At 37.4% G+C, this 26,199-nt stretch overlaps 1 protein-coding gene across 4 annotated transcripts in view; it reads right to left on the bottom strand.

The window, feature by feature from the left end:
* The window catches only part of NQR (ARP protein (REF)), a 66,159-nt gene extending 40,244 nt beyond the window's left edge, over positions 1-25,915 (bottom strand). For 2 of the 4 annotated variants that reach the window (XM_088701291.1, XM_088701292.1), the window contains exons 1-7: positions 25,646-25,915; positions 23,369-23,542; positions 21,551-21,732; positions 15,946-16,051; positions 8,187-8,263; positions 7,262-7,349; positions 6,076-6,265 (exon numbers count right to left, since the gene is read on the bottom strand). In XM_088701291.1, coding sequence (XP_088557417.1) covers positions 6,076-6,265; positions 7,262-7,349; positions 8,187-8,263; positions 15,946-16,051; positions 21,551-21,732; positions 23,369-23,542; positions 25,646-25,700 — 872 coding nt within the window. In that variant the 5' untranslated portion in view covers positions 25,701-25,915. Of the gene's footprint in view, positions 1-6,075; positions 6,266-7,261; positions 7,350-8,186; positions 8,264-15,945; positions 16,052-21,550; positions 21,733-23,364; positions 23,543-25,645 lie in introns of all 4 variants that reach the window. The other 2 variants (XM_088701294.1, XM_088701293.1) reach the window with 2 other exon arrangements.
* Between the last annotated feature and the right edge of the window lie 284 nt (positions 25,916-26,199).

The raw sequence follows: 26,199 nt of genomic DNA, 5'->3' as shown, positions 1-26,199 counted from the left end.
CAAAAAGTAGAGACTGGAAGGGGAGAATTGTATTAGAAGTATAAAAGTATTAAAAACACCAACACTGATCTAACAAGAATAAAATAATGATTTAAGGTATGTCGAACCAGGCCAAACCAGCCGAACCGCTCGGATCACCCCATACCGAACCAAACCAGTGCAGAATTAGGTTAGTTCGGCCCTAATTTTCGAAAACCTCCCCCGAACCACCCTGAACCGCTTCGAACCAGCCCGAAGCCTTCTCAGGTCATTCTTCTTTTTTTCTTTTCAACCCCCCCCCCCCCCCCCAACACACACCAAAATTGCCAAAAATACAATGATTTCGACGATTAAAGGATGATCCAATCCAAAACAAGATAAGATGACTCTCCCCTACCTCATTTTCTCCCTTTTCGTTTTTTCAACATCGAAAAATACCCAAAAAAATTCTAAAATAAGGGGAGGTCATGGCAAAATTTTTGATTTTAGCATGATTTCATGATATGTTAAAGATCTATGGATGATTTACACAATGTGACTAAAACCTTTAATTAAATCTATAATTACACTTAAAATCAAATTACACTAAAATCTTTGATTTCATGATAGGATGTATCGGAGTGATAAAAACATCACAACACATCAAGAAACATCAAATTACACTTAAAATTATTCAAGAAATTGAAAAAAAAATTAATTACCATTCATTGAAGCTTAAAAGAGATTTAAAAAAATGGCATGCCGGTTCGTAATGGCCATGCCACCCCATACCGTATATCAGTACAGTACCAAACTGGTACCTTACCAAACCGGTCGCCAACTGATATGGGTCCCAGTACCAGTTCAGCGGACCTATAAATGATTCATCATCAATAGACTATCATGCAACTATATGACTTTGAGCAATTAGCTTTCTTAGGCAACGGTTGTGCCTCAATTGTGAAAGGTGCTTAATATTCCATACATTTTTCACCGTAGTTGCACTCCATATACACTTTTTTTGCTTCAGCTAGACCTTGTCCCTCTTTCTCCAACATTTTACCCCATAGTTTCAATTCAGTGTTGAACCCTGCTCAAGTTTGATTAATCTAAAATACCATATACAATAACATAAAAAGGTACAGGTATAGGGCAATGCAACTGCAAACCCCACAACTGTTAGAAACTTTTTTTATACAAGTTATTAGTAACTTGTAATGTTATAATCAACCATCCTTTAGTGTCTATTATCTCAACTGGCAATTTGGCATAATTTTAAAAATATTGATTCCTCTTCACTACTACAAAATTCTTGAAATTTTCTACATTCTCATTTCTTATGTTTCTAATAAAATATTTTCTTATTATATAGAAATAGGACCTATCAATAACAAGAAAAATTAAAATTTACCACTACTTTGAATAAATGCATGCCATCCAGATCCAACTTAAAAACAGAAATTGGGAGAAAAATTCATGTAAGACAACAATGCAGTCTCATCCACAACGTATCTTCAGGATGACACACTATCAAGAGAAAATAAACCTGAAGAAACTATAAAATAATTAATGCTTGCTAAGGTATATGTCATATTTTTTGTATCTTTTATATATAATAGTAAAATTAACATCATTCCAAGCCACCATAAAGCTGCGTACATATATTAGGCTATTGCTCCCATTAGATGATTACTTCATTGCCCACTGTTTCTTCTCCATTCTCCTTCATGTAGCATAAAATCAAGGCCCACTGTTAGTTTCCTGAAACACATCTGGTTATTCACTCAGCCATCTCCCATCACAACCACTAGATCAAAGCTCTGTGAGGTAACATCCCACTATCCTCATATGATACTGAATAGCATTTTCAAAGTATCACCAATAGTCCAATACCCATCTGAGAATTGTCAACACCATGAAACCACTGGGTTTCGAATAAGGAAAGATTAGATTCTAATGGCAAAACATCCTAAGGATTTGAAAAACATTTTTATTTTGCATCTCCATAAGGACAGCACTTAGTTACCAATAATTCCAACCACCATCTCTTATCAAAAGATCATTCTGCCCTGATCTTGTGACATTTGGACTAATTGACATCTCTTTTCTTCTTCTCTTAACTCAGTGCCCTTTTTGTATTCGTTTTTATTCAACAAAAAAAGCAATATCGGCCTATCTTTTATGTATTAGTAGTCCTATCTTGAGTTAACTTTCATTGTCTTGATCTTTCTATGATCCTTGACCATCTGAGATAACTTTCTGAAGTCCATTATTGACTCTTCCATCTGGATGTTCTAATGAAATTGGCTCCAAAGCATTTCATTAACATGAGGAGGCTGCTCTGAACTAAAAATGTCTATCACTCAATTTGTTGATAGCAAGTCCTTTGGAGATTTTTTCACCCATGTGTTACAGTGTCCTTTCTGACACCTTTGGAGATTTTTTCACCCATGTGTTACAGTGTACTCATCATAAAGGCATTTTTTTGTAACATTAGCTGTCTATTATTTAGTTGACATTCTTAAGGATATGTTTTAGAGCCTACTCATGTTCTTTACACAATTATTACTATTGATTTTGACAATTCCTTGACTACTACTTACAGTTTTTAACTTATGATCGTGATTTATTACATTCATTCTGAGATTGGATCCAACATAAAAAGGAATTGGTCATGGCAGTTTTTTAAGAAATCTTCAAAGGTCTTCCAATTTGTAAAACTTTCAATGATTGGAGTAGATTGAAGCACTCACAAGTCAAAAGAGAAGAAAATGGCGCATGTAATGGGACCTGAGGTTCCAGAGGATACATACAGCAGTTACAAAGTGAAGAAAACAAGATACACAGGCAAATGACTTATCACATGTACTTCATGATCAATATAAGGCTGAGCAATGGCCAAAGGAAAAAACAACTTATTAGCTATCGATAGTAGCGAGAAAGTCACCTCTGGCAGTAACTTGTCGTAAGCAGGACTTAGTTTCAACTTTCAAATGAAGCTATATGACAGTACAATATAAATCAAGCATGGGAAGATTGAAATGGAGAAGTAGTTTAGCTGTAGAAACAAGTACATCTAATGAGATATGGCAGCCTCAAATTACATAAAGTAGCAAAAAGAGCGAACACCCTTTATCAGTTTATCTCAAATTTACTTTTGAGATGATGACTTAGTTACAAAGGAAAATGGAAGCATCATATTTAGTGAATTATTTAAGAATAGAATGATAATGATGCAAGAATAGCAGTTAGGCTATTTTGTATCTCCTTTTATCCCTTAATCAAAGCAATTAGGCTTGCCTTCTATATATATATATATATATATATATATATATATATATATAGATAGATAGAATTATAGATATACTGAAAACATAGCATGGAGCAATGAGCACATAGTCAAGCTACCTCTCCATAAACCTTTAGTAACGACATTCCTAATATGCTAAAACCAGGCAAGAAGAATCCATTCTAGCTCATTGGTCTGATGGAGGAAATTACAACAAGAGTGTGCGAGGCAAGCCAGAGTAAGTATATAGATTTTAGAGTGATGACTAACATAGAAAGGAATTATTTGTATCCATTCAAACTAATAGTGGGATTAACCATTATTTACAATGACAAAGATCAGTAGATAAAAAAAATCATATGGGCTACAAGAACAGATATGACTTCATAGTTGATGCGGTACAGGCTTGAGAAAACAGTCATGTCTTGCACTAGATAAAAGATAAAGCAGATCTTAGCCTTGCGTAGATCCAATTGCAGCCAATGGAGATATTTATGGAAAACAGGAAAACAAGATCTTAGTATGATCTAGAGAGCTAAAGCTCCTCATCCATGGAACAACTTTGCAGTGCGAATGTCAAACCATATCACAATAAGATTGAGATTCATGTTCAGCATGAAGAGTTATGGGAAACAGCAAATATTGATTTGAAAAAGAACCAGTCAAAAGCCAGGCAAAGCAATCTAGAACATGTGAAGTTGTATTTTCAATATAAAGGCTAGGCAGAGAAATAGGAAGTATCAATAAGTGATGACGCTTCTGCCTGAGAACATCGCTCTTCTCAAGTGTGTAAGGATATGACTAATTAGGAGCAGTTCCAAGAGATTTTAATGGCACCATGAATTTTAGATGAGAGGTACTCAGAGAAACTGATAGAACAGATGTCTTTAATTGGTCGGTTAGATTTGAAATCAATCATGGCGGCAAAGAATTATAAATGACAGAAGGTTCAGATTGTCGATGGACAAGATAGACAGCGATCTAAGCAACAAGGATCATCAATCAAAGCATAGACTAGAATAACTATAATAACAATAAGTCATCACAAGGCAAGGGGTGAGTCCAAGTATGTTAGAACAGACTAGGTCAAAGGGAAGAAGAGACTTGATTTCACAAGTTGAAATAGGTACAACCAGGCGCTTTGCCACTTGCAGCTCATTCTGTATGACAAAGGAAAAGGAATTATCAATCATCACCCATTACACTTGATCAAGATAATCTCTAAACACAAAAAATAGAACCACAACCTGGTATATGATGCTACAAAACAAATAAAATTAATTTAAGACACTGTAGAAAAGCTACAGCAAAGGCGAAGAACATGAAAGATTCAGATGATAAAGCTTCCTTTCTCCACAAATAACCCCATTTCTTAGGCTTACACAAGGATTGAACAAGTAGAGGAAGTAAACATAAAACTGGAAACTGAAAGATCATTAACATATTGTAGATTTATCAATAACTACAAGATTTCGGAAACATCTGCAAGGATCAGAACTCAGAAAAGAAATGGGACTAGAACATGGAATCATGAACTCATGTTATCAGAAAGAAGTGAAGATTACTTTTATGGTAATCAAAGAGGCGAATAACATGTCAAGTCCAAGCTGTGAGAAAAGAAGCAGCTGATTCAATGTTGTGTTTGGCTCTATAATCCAATGTCCATAATGATCAAACATTCTAGGTGGCAAACATGGAAAACAGAGCATCTGTGGAGCCAACTTGATAAATCTATTGGAGCTACTCTCTGATCTGAGTAATCAAATCTTAGGTTAACAACAATAAAAGGACTCAGGATCTGTGCATGCTTTTTCGATGACTTCTAACAAGTTTATTTCAGTTGGCATGGCATTTCAGTAAACACACAATTAAGGGCTAGATAAGGAGGAAGCCGATAACCCAAGACGAAGTCAAGTTGTGACAAACATCAAGTTGATCATATTTGGGACGAGTCTGCTAGGATGTCAAGTTACAGAGGCAGCTTTCATTAGCAACAAGATTGACAGTGGTAGACTCCATGTAAGGGACTAGATTACAAAAAGTACCTGTTTCTAGAATAGCTGGCCTCAGGGTGAAAAGCTAATAAAAGTTTCCTAGATATTGAAAGGTTAATGACGCCAAAAGTTAACACCAATTACCAGCTGTGAGATTGGACAGGCCATTTACCTCATGGAGTGGAATAGAAAGCAACTGATCTAATTGCTAACACAATCTTTCCGTTATAACACCCATGTCAAGACTCAAGTACTTCACGTTAAATAATTTGAATAGAAGCAAACCTACACACTTTATCCTAAACTTTGCTTCAAATTTTATCATTAAAGTACCAATGAATCACTGAGAAATTTCAAAAATCTAGCATACAACTAGGTAAAATAAAAGGAACCTTGTAACTCTGATTGAACCAGTTTCTTTATATTGTGATATAAGATTTATTACATGATTGATGATCTTTTTAAATTTGAGATAATTAATAGCGACCCAAGACCTCACCCTAAAAGGGCTAGCCAGATAGTTCATAATTGGGATCCTTGATTCTATGTAAACACCCAAGACCTCCCAAACAAATGATCAATGTGGGACTAAACACATGCCCACATAGGTCCTCTCCCCCCATTAAGACTTGGTTTCCTCACAAAGGAATTGTCCAATCTAAAATAGAAACATCACAACCAACTTGTGTTCATCCCCAAAAGGGACCTACAGTGTCCTCTAGTTAAACATGGGCCATAAGCTAGGCCCAATTTAATACCATTTGCAATAACCTAGGACTTCAGCCAAAAAGAGCTATCTAGAAAAGTTATGTAACAAAAGACAGAGCAACTCACATTTTCTCAAAAGTATCGGGTAAATCAATTTTAGAAGCTGTAGTGTACACAAATCTTCTTTTTGACTTATATGGCTGCAATAAATACTTTCTTTCTTCCATTGGTGTAGGCCAATACTCCATGCCTTTACGTTTAGTGATCCATAGACAAGCACCAGCCTTGCTCTCATCTTTAATAAGCTCAAATGCACCTACGTCAAGTAAAATATGGAGCTATATTAGAAAATATGAAGGAAATCATGAACAGACAAAACCTTTAATTTTGATTTATTGTTTATTGTATATGCCAATAATTTTGTACATGCATATGCTCTCAAAAGATCTATAATCATTTATTCTACAAGCTGGCTAGTTGAAGCCCTATAATTTTTCTCATGTAGTATACTTTATCATACAATTGCATGTGGTCCAAATCTTCCAATCTGATTCTAGTTGTATGTTAATTCTAAGAGTACTATAATTAGATATCTTAAAATTATCTAGTATGTGCATAATCCCAAATACATATTACTAGAGGTAATATAGTAATTATAATGGAAGAATTATGTAGACGTGATAAAGATGCATACTCCAAAATTTGTTCAAATTAACAACTACTTTTGGGTCTTAAATAACAGTTCACAATACTAGACCATTTTGCCTGATACCGAGTATACCATAACATACCAGTAGCAAACCCATGCTCGGTACAAGGAGTGTACTGAATGTCGGTATCATGAACCACCTTGTACTAACATTGTACCAGCTAGATACTGGTACAGGTACTGAAACTAGTAATGGGAACCAAGGTTCACTGTCTCACTACCAGATTCTATGCCGTACCACATACCGATCCAATATCTGTACTATACCGTACGGTCGTACGCACCAATATCGGCTAGTATGGCAAACCATGCTGGGAACCATAATTGTAAGCATCACACTGCAACCTATATTAACTATTACGAGCATCAATTCTTTTAAAGAATTTTGCAACCAGAACTACTAGTACAACAAGATATAAAATAATATCAAGAGTTCAAGACTAATAATAAAACCACCAAAGAAAGAAAGTGTGAATGGCAATCAAATATAGATACCAATAATATCAAATCATAACTTTAAAATTAAAATATTTAAATTCAATGAATTTGAAGTTTTTTCATGAAGCTTGTACAAACTTAGCAACCATCATCAAGATAGCATACCATTCACAACCATCTCCATGGAGAGGAAGCCACCAAGTGCATTAATTAGTTTAGGATCCACCTTTGATGCCATCTCAGTTTGAATAAACTGCATGTGATTAGAGAGTGAGTGTAGACAAATTACAGATCAATAATAAGATCATGAGCAAGCACTATTCCATATCTGCTGTATAATTTAGCAACAACAAGAAAATAAGTTTACTCGTCACTACATGGATTTTTAGAGAACATTCAGTTCACATGAAAAGACGCTAACTGATATTGATACAAATCTTCATCATGTTACTCACTAAGTATGAGCTGACAAATCCATTACAAGTTTAAAATCAGGGGGAAAAGAAAAAAAGAAAAAAAGAAAGAGAAAAGTATAGGATTCTTAGAAATATAATCTTGTTTGCACTTACTCACTTAAAACATAGAAATTGATTCGAAAACACATCTTACTCATAATAAATATGATTGTATCTATCAAACAACAATTTCCACCAAATAAATCAAAAGTTCATAAATTTACAATTTAGCATTCTTAAAATAATTTCAATTTTTAATTTTTCTAACTAATTTAAAAAACGAAACATGCGTTCACATATTCTACAATGTATGATATTGAATAGAAATAGTAAGTAGATGGTTCTTTTAACACCTTGGACATGGCATAAGTAGTTTGGATATTTATTGACATGAACACACTGACTCCAAGATTCTATTTATCTTAAGAACAGCCTCATAACTATAATTATCAAGCCTTTTCCCAACTACTAAGAGTTGGCTTTGTATGGTACTTAACAATAATTAATATAGGACATTTTGAAATAAGCTTAAATAAATCTTATTCTAAGGAACTCTGAATTTTAAAAAAGAAAAATTATTCGAGAAGTAAAAATAATTTTAACTTCATTAATTCCAACTTCCAAGTATACATTACCTCAGGGCAAAGCACATTGACACGAATTCCTCGGCGTTTTAGTGGAGCAAGTGCTCTAGTGAACAAGACAACACCACCTGTTAAACACAAAATTCTGAGTGCATAAACATTCTATATAGCCCAGTGAATCAGACATACATACATGCACACATGCATTTACTTATGTACGTATGCATGCATGTATGTGTGTAAGGGAATAAATCCTTGATGCTTGCGTTTACAGCATATGTTAGGCAAGGCTTTTTGGCTCTTAAGCATTTACTCAATCAACCCATGATTATAAACTATAATTACACATCAAGCTTTTGGTTCCTTTTCCCATGAGATTGGGAAAAAGTATAAGTAACACTAGGACTATATTTGTACCCCCTATCCATTTATCATTATTCCAGCTATTGTCACATGCTTCTGATAGAGATGAAGACAATGACCAAGCCTTAACCCGCATCAATGATGAAGCAGATGAAATCAGTGGCTCGGATCACAGAGCATATTTTTTATAGTGAACATCTAAGTCCACAAAATGTTGTCTAGAGCATCAAAGGAGCACCATTATAGCACTAATCACTTAGAGAAACCAGATTTAATCATCAAATAAGGGCTTTCTAGCAGGCCAAGTTAAGATCTGATTCTTAGGAAGGATATCAAAATAGCCAGATTTTTCCCTCTTTTTTTTGGGGGGAAGGGGGGGGGGGGGGGGGGAGCTATGATGAATCATTTGCCACAAAGCAAAAGGTGAAGTGCTACTCTCTTCTCAGCAAATTTCCTCCAAAAAGGATTTTTTATTATATCTTGAGGTCACTGATACATGTTAGAAAAGCTTGTAGAAATGTCATGAGGTGCTTTTGATGCGGAGGCTTCAGACACAACAGCCCAGTGTAGTGCAAGAAATGCTGAACCGGCCCGTACCGGTCGGTTCAGCCTGTACCGAACCGATACTGACTCTGACCGATCCGGTTAGTTGTTAAAAACCGGTACTGGCACGTACTGATCCGTATCGGCCCGAACCGGCCAACCGTACCAGTCCCGAACCGGTAGCGGTGCCAACTGGTATGCCTACCAGTACCGATTCGGCGATCCTTGGTGTAGGGATCTTCCTCGTAGCTACATAAAGGGCAGATGAGGCGTGGAGGTCATTAAGAGGGAAGAACAAGAGAAAGCTTTCGTAATTGTTACTTTACCAAGGGCGAAATGTGATTTTAATATCCTATACAACCAAGAAAATTTCCTAGCAAAACTGGACCAAGATTAAGGAGAGGAGTATGGAAAAGGTATTGGGTTATTATGTGGAAAAGAAACGAAAAATGGCAAGCATGATCTTTAGATGATGAAGAAACATCTATCAACTTCCCATCAGGACAATAGATTGGGAGATATGAGTGATTTTTATTTATCAAACACTTAAAAGGGTTGAATATGAGAACTTGAGAATGGATATAGCATGCTCTATCTACATCAAGCTTCTATACTTACCATTGATTTGTCAAAATTAGGGGGAAATGGAGCCTATGTTAAGTGATCTTGCTTTTAATGGGAAGCATATACGTGGAACAACCTTAAGAAGTTCAAAGCTATGATCTTCTGCAATGATGATTGCAAGTTCCTAGACATCACAGAGCTTATAATGGGAGCTTAATAACACAGAATTAGAATCGTGCTTGATGGTTGGCTGATTGGCTCAAAGAGTCTTTTCCTCTTTTCTTCAAACTCCTAGTAGGTTTTTGAAAGAATGGTTCCTATAGATGGGTATAGTATAAATTTGCGAAAAGGTTGATCATGGAGAAAGGTGAATTTTTTAGGTATGGAGGAGATACAATGAATTAGGAGTTTGGCATGAACAAATGTTGCAAGTCAAAAAAATCCATTTACCTAGAAGAATCGGGTAAACTTAGGGGTGAATTGCTGTCTTGGTTAAGTTTATTTGCAAGTTACTAAATTTCATACCAAAAAGCAATTAATGCTAAGGCAACATCAATTAGGAGCTTGAGACATAACCTCAACGCAAAAACGACATAAGTGGAGGAACTCAAATGTCAAGCACTCCTCAAAAGAAAGTGCAAAGGCTCCAATATTACCAACCATGTGAATTTAGAAGGTTTTGTAGAAAAGTTTGTAATTCTCTAAGTACTTTGGGAACAGTCATTGGGTGAATCATGGAGGGATGGTAATGCAATATAAAACCATTGGAATGCCATGAGAGAAGGTTAAGAAGACTAATGAAAGCACTAAGATGCCAACTCCTTTTGGATAAGTGATGGAGAAAGCCCACTAGATCCGAACACATGAGAAGCATCAATGGACCTAGTGAAGAATCTCATGTCAAGCCATGATCATCTGTTCATATGGATGAATCAAGTCTAATCTAGGTAGAGTAGTTTCACGCAAAACACAAATTCCATCCCTGGGTTTGGTGGTTGGAAGAAGCTGTTTATGCAATGCAAAAGGTTCATAGTCAGAAGCATTAACTAGTAAACTAATAGAGAAGAGTTCGAACTCAAAGAGAATGAAGATGGAAAAATTGGAGGCTGAAATGTTAGGGGAGAAAGAAATGGAAACAGAGGCAAGGAAGCTTGCATTCGATAGTGAAAGATTTCTAATAACTTATCCAAAAAGCAAGTGCTATTTGTAGGAGGAAAGTGCAAGGTTATTCTAGGTAAAGCTAAAGTAGGAGAGGTGATAGCAAGGCTAAGCGAAAGGAAACAATATTGAATAATAAGGACGGATAGAGGAGACAACCATTTGCGTGGGATTTGAAGTTAGGGGAGAGTTGGTTTATATAGAGAAATTTTCTTTTCCATCATAAATGAAGTTTTTGATGCAGAATATTTTAGGCTTATAAAGCATGCTTCAAAGAGCAATTTTATAAAAACAATAGTATGTGTGGAAAACAAGTTGAGTATGAAAAAAATAAGAATGTTAAGATGGATTTGTGAAAAAACTAGAAAAATAAAGAAATGAATATGTTAAAAAAAGTTTATGAATTGCACAAATTAAGGATAAAAACAAAGTGATGGAAAATGATTGAAATGGTATAGACACAGTTTGCCGAACTTGCCGGGTTGGAGCATGCCAAGCCGGGCCAATCGATTACCGCCACGGTTCAAGCCTCCCTTTCGGTTCGCAACATAAAAATGCCCAATAGCCCCTCTTTGCCTTCGTTTGCCCCCTTCGCCATATCGAAATGACCCGACCCGCCAACCCGACCCGTGTTCGACACCCCATAAACAGGTTTGGATTTGGCCTAAACAAGTTCGGATCATAAACAGATTGATCCGTTTAACCTATTTATTAATTGGGTCGGATACAGGTTTAAGATGTCTAACCTGTTTAACCTATATAACCCGTTTAATATATAGGTCAGGTTGGATAAGGGCCACAGCCCACAAGGATCCATCACCCATTTAAAATATTCTCTCCAAGTTCACCAGGGCATCGATTGCCCCTTTTTTTTTGGTTCGACCTCTCCCTCTAGTCCACCTCCTCCCCCACCCTCGAGCCCGCCGCCTCCGACCCCTCCGACGGTGCCGACGACCCCTCCTGCCTCCCCGACCGCCTCTTCCACCCCCGCATGCCGACCCCCTCTCTCCCCTCCCGCCGATTCGTCGCTGAGCCGATCGCCGCCCGGTCCTGCTGCTTCATCGACACCCACGAGTATGTCGTCCACGAGGTCGCTGCCGGCCGCTCCCACAGTCCCATGGCAGCGTCGCATCCTCCTCTACGAGCTTCTCTACGACCGGACACCCTTCGTCAGGCCCAACAACAAGGCCACCCTCCGCAACATCGTCAAGCAGCCCCTCGCCTTCCCCCCAGCTGGTGGCCCGGCCGACGTCAAGGCCCATCCCTTCTTCAAAGGCTTGAACCTAGCTCTCCTTCACTCCTACCGCCCCCCCGATCATCAACCCCACTCTCTGGTTCGGATCCAAAGACTGAGAGGTATGAAACCCTAACTCTAGATATCCTCCAAGGATCCGGATCATCCCTTGGTACGTGATCTTTACGAAGCCATAGCATCAGGGTTCCCGGGGCGCGATCTCCGCGGGGGCTTTGGGTTCGAAGCCGTATCCACGATCCAGATGCCGTTGTTGCCGAACCGATCGAAGCCCGCCGGCGGCGAAGGAGGAGCCACAGCGGTTGGAGGTCTATTGAAGCGGTCGCTCAACGAGATGGAGAGGCAACAGCAGTTGCAGCTTCAACATGCTCTTTTTCTCCGATCGGTGAAGCAGAGGACCCATCTTGCCTCTCCCATCTCCTCTGACGACGGGCGATACGTGAGGCTCGACAACACATTGGAGTCTCGGAGAGCTCCGATCTGTTGAAATTTTTCAAGCTGTCGAGGTCTCCGAGGACAATTATTAAACGGATCGGGTCAGGTAGGTGGGGTCGGGTTCGGCAGTTTATTAAACAGGTTAAACGGATTGGGTCGGATTACCTGTTTAATAAACAAGTCGGGTTCAGGTTGTAATTTCTGACCTATTTAATAAACAGGTAAGGTTCAAGTTTATGATTTTCTGACCCGACCCATTTATGTCTGACCCGACCCGATTGCCACCCCTACTCTCGGCCTCTCTCTCCCCCTCTCTCTCACCAAATCCAAGCCTCTCTCTCGGCCTCTCTCTCCTTCCTCTCCTTCTTTCCCCCTTCATCCCTCTCCCTCCCTCCCTCCCTTCCTTTCTCCCTCTCTCCCTCCCTCTCCAACTCTCCCTGTTTTGATATGCCCGGAATGCCACAATACGGACCTATATCTTGCCTAATTGGTCACCAACTAGTATGGCCTTCAATATCGATTCAACAAACCTTGGGTATAGATATATACAACAAAGATTTGCAAATGCTCCAGCAAGAGGAGGTATTTTAATTTGTGTTTAAGATTGTAAGAAAAAGAGCAGAAGATATATAAGATAACATGGAATCATGGATGGAGTTTATAAAAAAGATATGGAGAAACTAAATGGCAAAACTTGACGAATGAGGATCCATAAAGCAGACCACAAATAGTTGAGAATAGGCTGAATGGTTATGGTGGTTACGTAATTCATCTGTTAGGTGGTGTCACTTTGATATGTACCAACGAACATGTACCTTTGCAATTTGTTTATGATTATTAGTCCACATTATGTGAAAATTTTATTATTGTGATTTTTCTCCATGAGAATTTCTACTTCCATTTTTCTCGAGAACTAGGTGGAAGTCTAGCTCAAAATCAGGATAAGGCTGAGATCATCAAACCCAAACTTCTTATATCAATACAAGAGACTTTACCAACTTTGCCGGTTGATACCCTTAAGTTTTTCTTCAATTTCAATTCTATTATTGGTATTTTAATGTCATTTTTATATGTACATTACTAAGGTTCCTATGAGCTCTATATACCTGCCATCGAAGTAATATTTAGTCCTGATATTGGTATTTGTTTTGAACCAATTGCACCATCTACATATCTCTTGTGCTAGATATAATGTGTTAATTCAGTGGCTCATTTAGGCAATGAATTTCACATGCTCAAATTGCTCCAAAAGAGAGAGAAAGAAAGAGAGACACGTGCACTATGAGGTGGCCCATGTTGCTTCTGTAGACTTGCCAAGGGCAAAATTGCAAAAGAAACTGAACATAAAGAAGCAGACCAAAGAATATATCAAGAGAATGGTGCTTTTTTTTTCTGGAAATCGCGCGCAGACGCGCGAGCGGAGAATCACGTGCGTAGTGTTTTTTTTATGGGAATCGCGCGCAGACGCGCAAGCGGAGAATCACGCGAACGCGCGCAATTCCCTGCGCCTGCGCGCGATTCTCCGCATAGGGAACCGCGCCCGCGACTGGTTCCCCAACAAAGAATCGCACCTGCACGCGGTTCCTCGTGCGGCAGCGCGCCCATACGGGATGCCAGCCCGCGTGGACCATTTAATGCCACAAAGTGGCACGCGTCCGCGCGCGTTTTTTGTTTTTTCTTTTGACGTTCACACGCGGCCGCAGCTGCGATGCCACTCTGCAGCATTTAACGTGTCCGCGCGCAGACCCTTTTTTTTGTTTTTTTATTTTTTTTTGACGTCCACGCGCGGTCGCGTCCGCGTGCGCGTCTCCAGTTCGGTACCAGTTCCAACCGGTATCGGTGCTCACCGATACGTCGGTACGGTCGGTCCGGCGAACCTTGATTGATACCATGATATTCCTTTTCCTATTGTGTAAACTCTCCAGACATAATGCTGCCACAAACATGATGATCGTATGGTACTTGAATAACGACCAGCATAGTGTCACCTGGGTGCTCTTCCTCAACATATGCATAAGATGGGGCATCACCTCTTGTGCCACCATGATGAAGCTCCATGATCAAAGGAAAGCAGATTTACAGTCCAATACCTGACTAAATCCTAGTGACATGGCTCTCTAACCATGCCTCCACAGATTCATTTTGATTTTTGGGCAAATCTAGGCACTCTTCCAATAATAATGGACTCTAGATTAATGTGCAGCTGGAAAAATCCACACGCACATATCCAACTAAGAATTGTTTCCTGCAGACAACCTGAACCGCAACAACCCAATTCTAGTACCTGTCTAGTGCAAAACTATTTTAATATCAACCATCATATGGTTTGACATTATGCGCGTATGATATTTAATGTGAAACTCTTGGCTATGTCCTTCAGACTTGGAAAACTTTAATCTATGTTCAATTCAAATGAATCCAAGCCAGTTAATTTATGTTCTCATGAGATTGCACTGATTTAATTTCATGCTTGTGCATATGAAAAAGCAAGATAGAATCCTAACCACCACCCCCCCAAACAAAAAAACCCCCGGAACAAAAAAGAAGAAAAATAGGCTAGATAGAGTCTTGGTTCTTAAGTTAATACTGGCAAGAGCATATGAACATAATCATGTCCATAGATAACATCAAAATGCTGGTGGAACCATTTTTCATATTTGAAAAACAAAGGGATTCCTAATGAATATTAGTTAAATTTCAAGTTGTTATATCAATGTATATTATAAAATTCTCATATGGATAAAATGTGAAGTCATACTTGATATCATTGTATGTAATGACAAGTCTACAATATTATAGATGGTTTATTTGCTTGTCAACAATAAAACTTTATGACCCTTATTCTTGCACCAAGTCATGACTAAGTGCAAGAAATTTATTATTTGTTGCTATATCATGTGATTAGTTTTACTGATTAGTTTTACTTTAATGGTTTGCATGCCTTAGTTGAGCAAATTATTCTAATTCAAAAGCATATACATGTGCAAACATACAAAAGTATATATATGTTGATGCAATGTTCCTGCGAAACCAAAGTTCATATCTTGGTTTTACTGGAAGATGACAGTTTCACCACCATGGATTGTATTAGATAGTGTTAGTTGTATGGGAGTACTTCTATAATTTAAATGTGGCCACTACTGCATTAAACAGTGAAGTAATCAATAAATCACAAAAATGTGCATTGGTGGCAGCAGTCAAATGACAAAGATACACCTATGCTAGCTTAAGCATTAGATGGGAGATGCAACTGTCATCTTCCAGTAGGAAAAGTGACAAACTTGGTCCACCCAGAGCAAGATAACTATACCACATATGCAAACATACATACATATATGAATGTTTTGTCGTTCATATATCCAAAATTGATACACACAGAACATAACAGAAAATATAAGCTGAAAAGATGGTTGTAAGTCCATATTCTGTGTAGTTCATTTAAGAAGTTGAAACTTGGACAGTTGGACAATGAAGTCAGAGAAGAGAGAGACAAACCTTTTGTAGCAGAATAAATAGGGTCAGCATACAAGGGATAAAGACCTGAGGCTGAGCCCAGATTTATTATCACACCAGGCTTTTTTCTAGATAGCATTGTTTGAATCTGAGAAAAATATTTGTGATCAGATAACTAATAGAAGGAGCTTTCAGTATATTTTACACAGTATATATTAACTAAACATTCTTATCTGTTATAACAACAAAATCTTACAGATAAAATAGGCCCATTTTCAATGGAAAATTAAAAATTAGATAAATAAAATCAAAATTGTTAAGCCTAAGTTTGAAGCTATAGACTTGAAAGCATTCTATTCCAGCCATGGTATGTTGTACCGTACCATACCAGACAGTACCGGTCCGATGCCGACACTCGATTTGCCAGACATACCGCATACCATACCGTACCAACACTATAATAGTATGGCACCGGTACAGGATCCGGTACCGGTACAGAGGTCGGTACCGATACGGCAAACCTTGATTCCAACAAGTCTTTTAATATCTCTTTGTAACAATAGTATTCCACAAGTCATCTTCCTCTTCCCGTTTTTATAGAATTTAGCCAAGCTAATGTTCACATCGTTTAAAATAGGTCACAGCAGAAGTGGCCTTAACTATTTTTCTTGTGCAAGTTTTCCGACAACCCAAGTCATGCCCCAACCATGGGAGAAGCCAGGATTCCTATGTAGGGGGCCCATAATGTTATTTAATAAAGGCTTGTTAGACTTCAAACACAATCTTGTCATGTCATTAGGGCTTGGAACTAGGCCAGGATGGGCCACACACTAGCTTAAGTGCAGCCCAAAAAATTTGTTAGGGCTTCAGTCCGAGCTTAGGCTCAAAATTTCTTCCCAAATCCCAGCCAAAGCTTGAGGCCTGCTCGAAGCCCCTTTGGGATGACCCGAATAAGCCTGTTTTAGCTAAAAGGTTGGGCCCAACCTGAATTGCCTCAATTGACCAAAAAATCTTGGCCCAATTGGCACAATGCTCTAGACCAAGAAATGCTGAACCGGCCCATACCAAACCGGTACCAGCTCTAACCGGTCCGGTTCGGTGTTAAAAACTGGTACCGGCCCATATCGGCCCGTACCGATCCGAACCAACCCGTACCGATTCCAAATATTTTTGGAGCTTTTGGATGCGTGAACCAAGACCGGTACCGAACCAGTACCGGCGCCCACCAGTACATCGGTACGACGGACCTTGCTCTAGACTAACCTAATAATGAATTCCTGGCAAAAGATCCTAATAATGAATTCGGGCTAAGATCAAGCCGAGTTTCGAATCTGGCTTTGGGCTAGAAGTCAGGCTTGGGCTTCTGACTAGCCCAAGCATTGGCCAAGCCCAGCCTAAAAATTATTTGGGTCCTATTTTTAGGACCAAGCCCAACACGAACAATATCGGGCTTGACTCAAGGCCCAACCTGAAGCCAGCCCTACCCATCAGACCTTAAGCTGGCTTTAGCCCATTTCCAACCCTATATATCATATATAACCATAAAAATAAAAATCAACTAATTAATATTTTTAACTAATAAACTATATTTTTAAATATAAATTGTCATATGCCGCAACCATACTCAATATATAGATCTTCATCTTCTAGGGCAAAATTTTGAAATGAGCATCCTCTAAATTAGAAGATCTTTATATGGAGAGTATACATCCTTTAATTCAATTTCAGGCACTAGTGTTTAAAACCAATTATTTTCCGAAAATAGTACAAAAATCCAAAAATAACTATAGCATAGTAACCTTATCCATCATATGCAACTACTCGAGTTAGTTCTTTCTATGCGACCTTGACTATGACTTTCATCTTGTTTCTAGACATTTGTGCTGATTAAAGGAAATACAATCAAAACACTTTTAAGAAATGCTGTTTATAAGTAAGAGGCAACCTCTCTACTAAAGCTTCTGAAAATACAAAAAAAAAAAAAAAAAAAAAATCATCTTATCATTGTTTTTACTTATGCTGGTTAGTAAGACTTCACATAGATTTATTATAATGCTTAGTAGCAATAAAACTAAACCAATTACAAGATCTATTAGCCATAAAAATTGTGTGACTTTGAAAATGTTCTAAAAGAAGACTATAAAGAAGAAAAGAAAAATTGACTCTGTTTTACTAGCCTATCAATTTTCTAACAGAGTTAGAATGACATGGCCAAATCAACAACCTGAGGCATTGTTTATTTTTTATTTTTCTTTCGTTGAACACAGCTTGGGGCACTTTGATTTCAGCAATTACAGTTTGTGGAGAGTGATGAGAAAAACATATAGGTAGGAGAAGCATAAAAAGACTTGGTGGAAAGGCCTTAAATATGGAAGGGACGATCCAGAAATTCCTTGAAATTAAAAAAGACATGTTGCAATGCAGAATCTCAAACTACCAGGACTGCATGTCATTTTTTATTCCCTCTGGTACCCCCACAGGGCCAATCCAATTCTCCATCACATCTTTCCCCATCAGACAGTAAGTGAATGCCATAGTGGTGCAACATTATTACTTTTCCTCATTTCCCCCATCCGAAAATCTGAAGGGACAATTGATTCTAATTTGACTTATTGTGTTTCTTTTTTTCTTTTTAGCTAGTGGGCCAGGCCTTCCAGCAAATTGCTCATCACATTCACAAGGGAAGGAGGCCTTTGAAGCCAGGCTCTTAGGGGGTGCTCTGCTTGCGAACTAAGGAAACCAAACTCATTGACACCAAGGTGGAAGTCACCTCTTATTCTATCAGTCTATTCAAAGTCTTACTTTCATAACCCATTATTTTGCCTATGAACATTGAAGTTTAAATTTTGATAAGCTGCTTAGGACAATGATGTCCTCCTATTCAAAAAGATAAGGATTAATAAACTTCCTCTTATAGAAGACCTACTTTCTATTAGGTTGAGGCACATGACTGACAAGAAACTCATTTGGATGAAGCACAAGTATGGTTTATCACAAAGGTCTTAACTGTTAACTTTTGGCCAGAACCTAATCAAACTGTTTCAAGAATAATGTACCGCTCATGGTTGGACCTGATCATAGAATAGTGTTTATGATCTGTTCAGCTAAAGCCAAAACAATTACTCCAATACAGTTCAGAGTTTCAGCCAAATATCGCTGGATGAACATCAATGCTAGGTTCAATCATTATTTGGGTATTCAGTGTATTTTAGGATTCATTTCTTTATTGCTTCAAGTATGACTAGTGTCAGATATCATTTTTATTTGGGAAATTAATATCCAATCCTTTTGTTTGAATGCCATCTTACATTTAGTCCTTTACACAGTTATGGTTGTCTTATACACAGTTATGCATGGGCTAGGGATTAAACATGAAATGACCCTAGAAATTAAGAGCCAGAAAAAATTCAATCACAGGTTTTAAATATAGAATGGCAATCAATACAAGGGCAGACCTCAATTTCAACTTTTACTTTTACTTTTTCGTGTTAAAATAAGGGTCAATTACTTATGATGATAACTCAACACCTTACAAGCACCTAACCAAAAAGTTCTACCTAGAATCTCATTCTTGTTTCATAATCTCTAAGGAAAATCTCTTCCCATACACTTCCAAAGTGCTTCCTATTCTAAACTTTTTTGAGAGATTCATTTCCCTGCACTTACACCTAAATCCATTTCCGCAACTGTTCCCACTTCAGGTAACTAAGTTCCAGACTCCAAAAGCATTTTATTAAGATTAAATAGCGTTATTTTTGTTGAGGAGAAGAGGTTAAAAGGAGTTGAAGGAATAGATTGAGCCTCCCTCCCCCACTGAGTGGATTCACAAGATTTGAACTTGAACTTGGATAATTCGAGCTCAGTTCTATATCTTTAGATCTTTTCAAAATTTAAATTGTAACTCATGTACCGATATATAGAACCATATACAATGGTAATCAACATACCAACTTCATATTTCTATGCATTTTAACACTCGTACAATATTTAGAATTTTAGATACTTACAATGTTATGAATAAGAAGAGTAGATTGTTGTCAAAAAAATTGAAAGATACGGTGCAAACTGGACTCGTATATAAAATGATTATTTATGTTTTTCTTTTTTTTAATAATTTTTATTTTTCAGTTTTCGGCCTTTCAAGCTTTCACCCCAAAAATATCACAATCATACTTAGAAAATTTCAAGCAATAAAAAGTATTCAAAATTTCAAATACCATAATATGCACCCTCTTGGATTTTTTTTGTTTATATATTATTTTTCTTATTTTACTGGTTTTCCAATATATTGCATTTATAAAAAATCCAAAACATGGAGCAAACTATCAAAATCATTGCTCAACAAGACCAACTGAAACCCAAGTCTCCAAACTAATGTTTTTAGCCTCAGTATTGTGCCCCATATTGGTATCTAACTAAGACATATTGGTATAGTATGGCAATGGTATATTCTAGTACCAATATATGGTACACTGGTGGACTTGGCAGAGCACTTTTACAACGTGTTGGTACAGGGTGTTCCAAGTCCCTATACCAAACCAATACCTTATGAAGTCGCTAAAGTATGCCCTGTGCCCCTCAGCACGTCAGACATAAAATCTTGCTCAAAACCTTGAGTGTAACAATCTTACAAGATTGTTAGAAAGAAACATAGATGCAGTTAGTGAAAAGAAAAATATAATTCTTCATCATATATTTTGTCGTTCTTTTGAGTGTTGAGTCCACATTATTGTTTAGATTCTTTAGAACATTAAAAGATGCTACAAGAGGAACTCCACAAGAGAGAAGCAATTGATGTAGGACAAAACCAGCTATTTTACACATTAGTGAGTTAACTCATCCATTGAACGGAAGTGCTATCATTGTAAAAATTTTGAGTTCTACAAGTATCTAGTCTAAGCTTTCCCCAGTTCTGCCATCATGAGAAAATGAAATGAAAGTCAAAAATCCAATTAGACTAGTAGTCTGAGCCATTTAATTAACTCTTCCTTTTTTCTCCTTTTATCTTTTCGTTTTTTGTATCCTGGGAAACAATAAGAGGTTAAAAATTTTTAATCAAGAGACTAGTATGCATAATACAGATCACAAACTCGCAATATATACTAGCATTAGAATTTTTTGTTGCAGGACTTCAAGTGTTCAATTACTACTGATAGTAGCTTTCATCAAGTTCTTCACTCCCGCTCTCTCCTTTTCTTTTGACCAAGCACCTCACTGGCAGCCTGTTTTGCATTATATTGATCTGCTTGCAAAGAATTACTACAAACCATAGCTTTTTGCTACCTTGACAATGCCAACTTATACAATCATGAATTTCATCACACAACAGTTCTCGGCTTCTTGCGATAAAGGTTTCATCCCTTTCATCATTTTCTTGAAATTCTAGCTTTCTTCACATTTCACAGAGCACCCAGATATATAGGTGAGCAGCTCTGCTGCTCAAAAATACTATCTAGCCTGTAGGATATTCAGTATAACCTAATCTCTAATATATATCCACAAGTTTTGTCTTCAAGAAGTCGCAATTTTAGTGGGTGTATAAGATATTTAAGTAGCAGAAAGAAAAGTTTCTAGATTAAGGTTTCAGAATGAAATTTGCTATGTCATCACAATGAATTGCCTAACAGTTATTAATGAGTATGCATACCCCAATGCGTGTACAATCAATAAGTGCAGTCAGGTTAACATTGACAGTACGTCTCCATGTGCCATTCCCATCAGTTTTGTCTTGATCAAATGGAACAATATTGCCAATTCCAGCACTATTGATACAGATATCGAGTCCTCCATAGGTCTCCACATGCTTCTCAAAAGCAGCAGCAACATCACCTGCTCATTATTAATTTTCAATTACAAGGCCATTAAATAAAGAGTCAAGAACTTACATACAAATAATTTATTTACATACCGATGATTTCTAAGATGTACCTGATCAATATGAACCAATAAGCTTCCTATAATATTTAATTAAGTTAAATGGTGGAAATTAAGATAACTATGGATTTCTCTTCAATTCATTTTATAAAAAATGTAATCATAAGGATGGCATTAATGTTCATAAAGCATTTAAACGTAGTTATTCCCTCTTGCGAAAGTATATCATGCACCATCAAAATCAAAAAAAGAAACATTTGTCATGATTTACAGATCTGAAGATACAGGTGGACTGCCACAATTGGTTTAGTTCCTCTCCGAAAATTTATTTATTTATTATGCTTTTGATATTAATCTTGTGGCCACTTGATGCATACATAGGTAACAGCTTCCAAAACGTTGTTCTTGTTATATCATGTTTTGCAGCAGATCATGGCTCAAGATAACAACAACATTAGTTGTGGTCATTTATCATCTTCTGTACAACTATAATTTCTGCAAGTGCATATTATCATAGGATCAGCAAGTGAATATCATCCAACCGCTTCATGGTAATAGCAGATGATAAATCATTAGAAACATTTGGTTGATGTTCACAACCATAATCCAATTGATTTACTCATATGTCTGTTTTAGTACATGGACATTCAAAGCTTTAAAAGAAAGAAGCACGGAAGAATAGCTATCTACAAAAATGATTATTTTTCTGAGAAGTATATACAATACCATTTGTAGAATAAAGGTAAATAACAAAGAAAGAGGAATCCTTCATCCATAATTCAGGTGATAATGTGCAGAGCATCAATGGTAAGTCAGTATCTACCCCTTACTGTGCTATATTATATTTCATATGCAGTTACTTTTGTAATTGTAATATAGTAGTTTACCTCCTCAGCTAATGAGAAATCCAGTCACATATTTAGGCCAATGACTTCAATCCAAAAGATGGATAGAAGTTTAGATATTTGTGTTGCTGTATTAAGCTTGGAAAAATTTAAGCAGCAAAAAATAACTAATAGAATCTATTTAGGGCTCGTTTGGTTCGCGGGAAGTATTTTCCCTCCTAGGAATATGATTCCTGGGAATCAGATTCCTAGGAAGAGGATACCTAGGAAAGTACTTTTGACATGTTTGGTTAACCATGGGAAAGTGACTAATTTCCAAAGTGCTTATGTTTGGTTGACCATCCACTTTCCTAGGAAAGTTATGTATAATTCCTATTATGCCCTTAATAAAAATTAGGTCTTTAATGCCTCTTTAATGCTTCTTTAATGCTGAAGGGTCTTTTTGGGAAAAAATAAAAAAGGAGTGATTCCCACCTCATGGGAAAGTAACTTTCCCATGTTTCTCATGGGAAAGACTTTCCCATGAAATGTGGGAATCATATTCCCATGGGAATACAACTTTCCCATCTCTCTCCTTTGAAAACTCCAACCAAACAAAAGGCATTTCATTACTTTCCCGTTGACCACACTTTCCCCCCTCATTTTCCTGCGAACCAAACGAGCCCTTACTTTCAAATTTCAAAGAAATATCTTAAGGTATAGAAATTGATAGTTGTCATACGCAATTGGGAAATGGGAATACCTACTTGCATTCGTCACATCACACTTGATAAACATAGCAGGTGGAAATTTAAGTTTCAGATGGAACTTCTCATTCTCTTTTCCTATCAAAAGAGCAACTTCCTTCCCCCTCTCTTCAAAGCTGTCAACCACAGTTACACATACACCTTTTTGTGCAAGAGCCAAGCTAAGTGCTTTACCTACAAAAGTTTGATAGAAAAATTAGTAATAGGCTTTACATACACATTACCTGTATAAGGATAATTTTACGTTACAAAGAAACATGTAATAACAAACATTATTGCACAATGGCACATTGGTTTGACATCTAAAGATCTCTTTTGATCTCTTAAATTTCCTGAATCCTGATCTAAACAAAACTTATAATATATTGACAGATCATATTTCAGAATATTTTATGATTTGAGCCATTTGGAGAAACATTAATAGAGCAGTCAGTGCATTGTAACTTGTTTTAAATGTTGAAAAATCAGACTTCCTCTGTTGTCATCAGTCACAGGCCCGCAAATAGTAAAGTGACCAGAGATTCAGACAGGCCCTAAATATATTCGGTATGTAGGAATTTACTCTTCATGCTATATACTTGATTGATAGTTCAGAAAATCTGCTCTGATAAAGAGTGTAGAATAAGCCTATATACACAAGAAGGTTTTATTTAACAGACAAAGTACCATTCGAGCATTATGCAACTGCAAGACGGGAAAAACCCAACTTCCAATTTGCCTAAGATTTTATGTGAGTTACTTCTTTTTTTCAATTTTCAAGATTTATAATCCTAGCTATTCATGGTAAAAGAAGCTTTCAGCTCAAAGCAATGAGTAATGGATTCATAAAATGATAAAAACAATAAAAACAATATAAGTAAAAAACCATAGGAGAAAAAGATTGCACCATGTACAAAGTCCATGATTGTGATGACTATGTAATGGATGAAGATGGTTTATATACTTTTTTCCACATAACTAAAAAATAATAATAGCAATTTCTAACAAAAAGGTCATGATGGCAGTTCAACATATGCCGAACTCCAGCAGAGCCGACCCCAGTTTATTTGCCAATCACAGTACTCTCAAGAACAAAAAACTCACATGGTCTCTACATCAGCTCTTTGTCCTTAAGCATCACTAAGAACACATATGTCGATAAAACAGAATCCAAAAGCTTAGAGAAAATAAAAATTTCGCAAGTAAGTGTATTCAGCAGGACATAAACCATCAAGTAGCCCCCAAGTTGTTGACAATTGCGGCAAAATGAAATCCAAATAAACGGAGTATGTGATACCCCACTGTAACAAATATGTAATCCCAAACAAATATATCCGTTGGAGAAGAGATGGAACAGAAACAACTTTCCTCTTATTATGGAATCCGAATGTTAGAGCACTTCTATAAGTGATGGACTCTAAGATCAAGTATGACAAAACCTCAAGACCAAGTCTACCCATATCCACATACTGGCTACGTGAACTTCCGAGTATCTCAACAGATTCCGAAGGTGATTCTATTGCTCCCCTTTATTTTATTTTTTATTTTTTAACACTAGTATCAAAGTGAACCTGTTCATGGCCCATGTGGATTAGGGAATATTGCAACATAGATCTAATTGGGTTGACCAAGAGTTGATCGTTGTATTTATGACTAGATTTATAGTACTTTTGATTGGATTTGAATGGATTTGATCCTTCAGAGCTTCAATAGAAGTATGTAAAGACTTGTACGGGCATGATTTTGGCCCCACATCAGCTATATACTGAATAGATCTTGATTGTTTGTACACAACCAAAGAACCCAAGTAACACCTTCTTAGCTAGCCTTTCGGATGAGGTTTTATGTTGTTACACAAGTTCGAAGCGACCCATCACCATATCCATTATTTGACCAAATTTATAAAAAATGGAGGGCAAAAAAAAGTAAAACTTGTACTTTTGATCTATACTTTTGATGTTCATACCGATCAGAAACTCTTTCCACTTTCCACCCTTTGAGTCATCCATCACATCTTCACACCAATTGCCAATCGATAAAAAAAGGCATCACTCGAACTTATTTCAACATAAAACTCCACTTTCCAACACGGAAGGAAAGAGAACGGGGAGAAGAAGGGCGAGAGCCTGTCCTGTCCTTGCTCTCTCCCTTTTTTTACCAAACAGGGCAATCTCACCCAGTTTCCTAATGACTGACAGTCCCTGAACAAACCTCTCGCAGAAATTTTGAATTTTCTACCACAATCTTCGGCCAAAGAAAACATACGCGGCAAAGAAATAAAGAGAGAAATCAGGTTACCGATTCCGGAGGCGCCGCCGGTGACGAGAGCGGACATGCCGGGCTTGAGCTCCATCTTAGAGCCAATCTGAGCTGGGGTTCGAAAAACTTCTTGGGCGGAGACGAGGGTTGCGAACCGGTGATGATATTAATAGAAGACAGCGAGGAGTGACGCCGAGTCAAAAGACGTATCAGGCTGCCTTTTTCCGTTTGGTAATGGATTTGCGTCTTGCCTTGAAGTTAGCATGGGATTATTAATACGACGGGCCATTGGAAATATCAGCGGGATTTGGATCGCCTCTCCCAATGTTACTCGGCATGTTCGCCACTTTGTGCGAAATGTCGACCCATCTGGTCTACCATTTCTGGACCTCCATGCCGTCACTTCGGCACACGATCCGCATTGCCAAGTGGGTTGTCCAAGGCCCATCTCAATCATGTTGATGGGTGACCAAGACATATGGATGGTTGGAGATCTCGGATGATCTTGGCGAGAAAGTATAGATTTTCGAAAAGAACTGATATTTTCCGGCATCCCCGTGGATATCTTATAAAAAAAAAAAATTAAAATCTTG

The sequence above is a fragment of the Phoenix dactylifera genome, chromosome 7, assembly GCF_051530095.1.
Source record: "Phoenix dactylifera cultivar Ajwa chromosome 7, Ajwa_hap1_PhDact_Kaust_v1.1, whole genome shotgun sequence".
Classification (NCBI taxonomy): domain Eukaryota; kingdom Viridiplantae; phylum Streptophyta; class Magnoliopsida; order Arecales; family Arecaceae; genus Phoenix; species Phoenix dactylifera.
The sequence above is the reverse complement of the archived record's forward strand: the minus strand, read 5'-3'. Positions and strand labels throughout refer to the sequence as shown.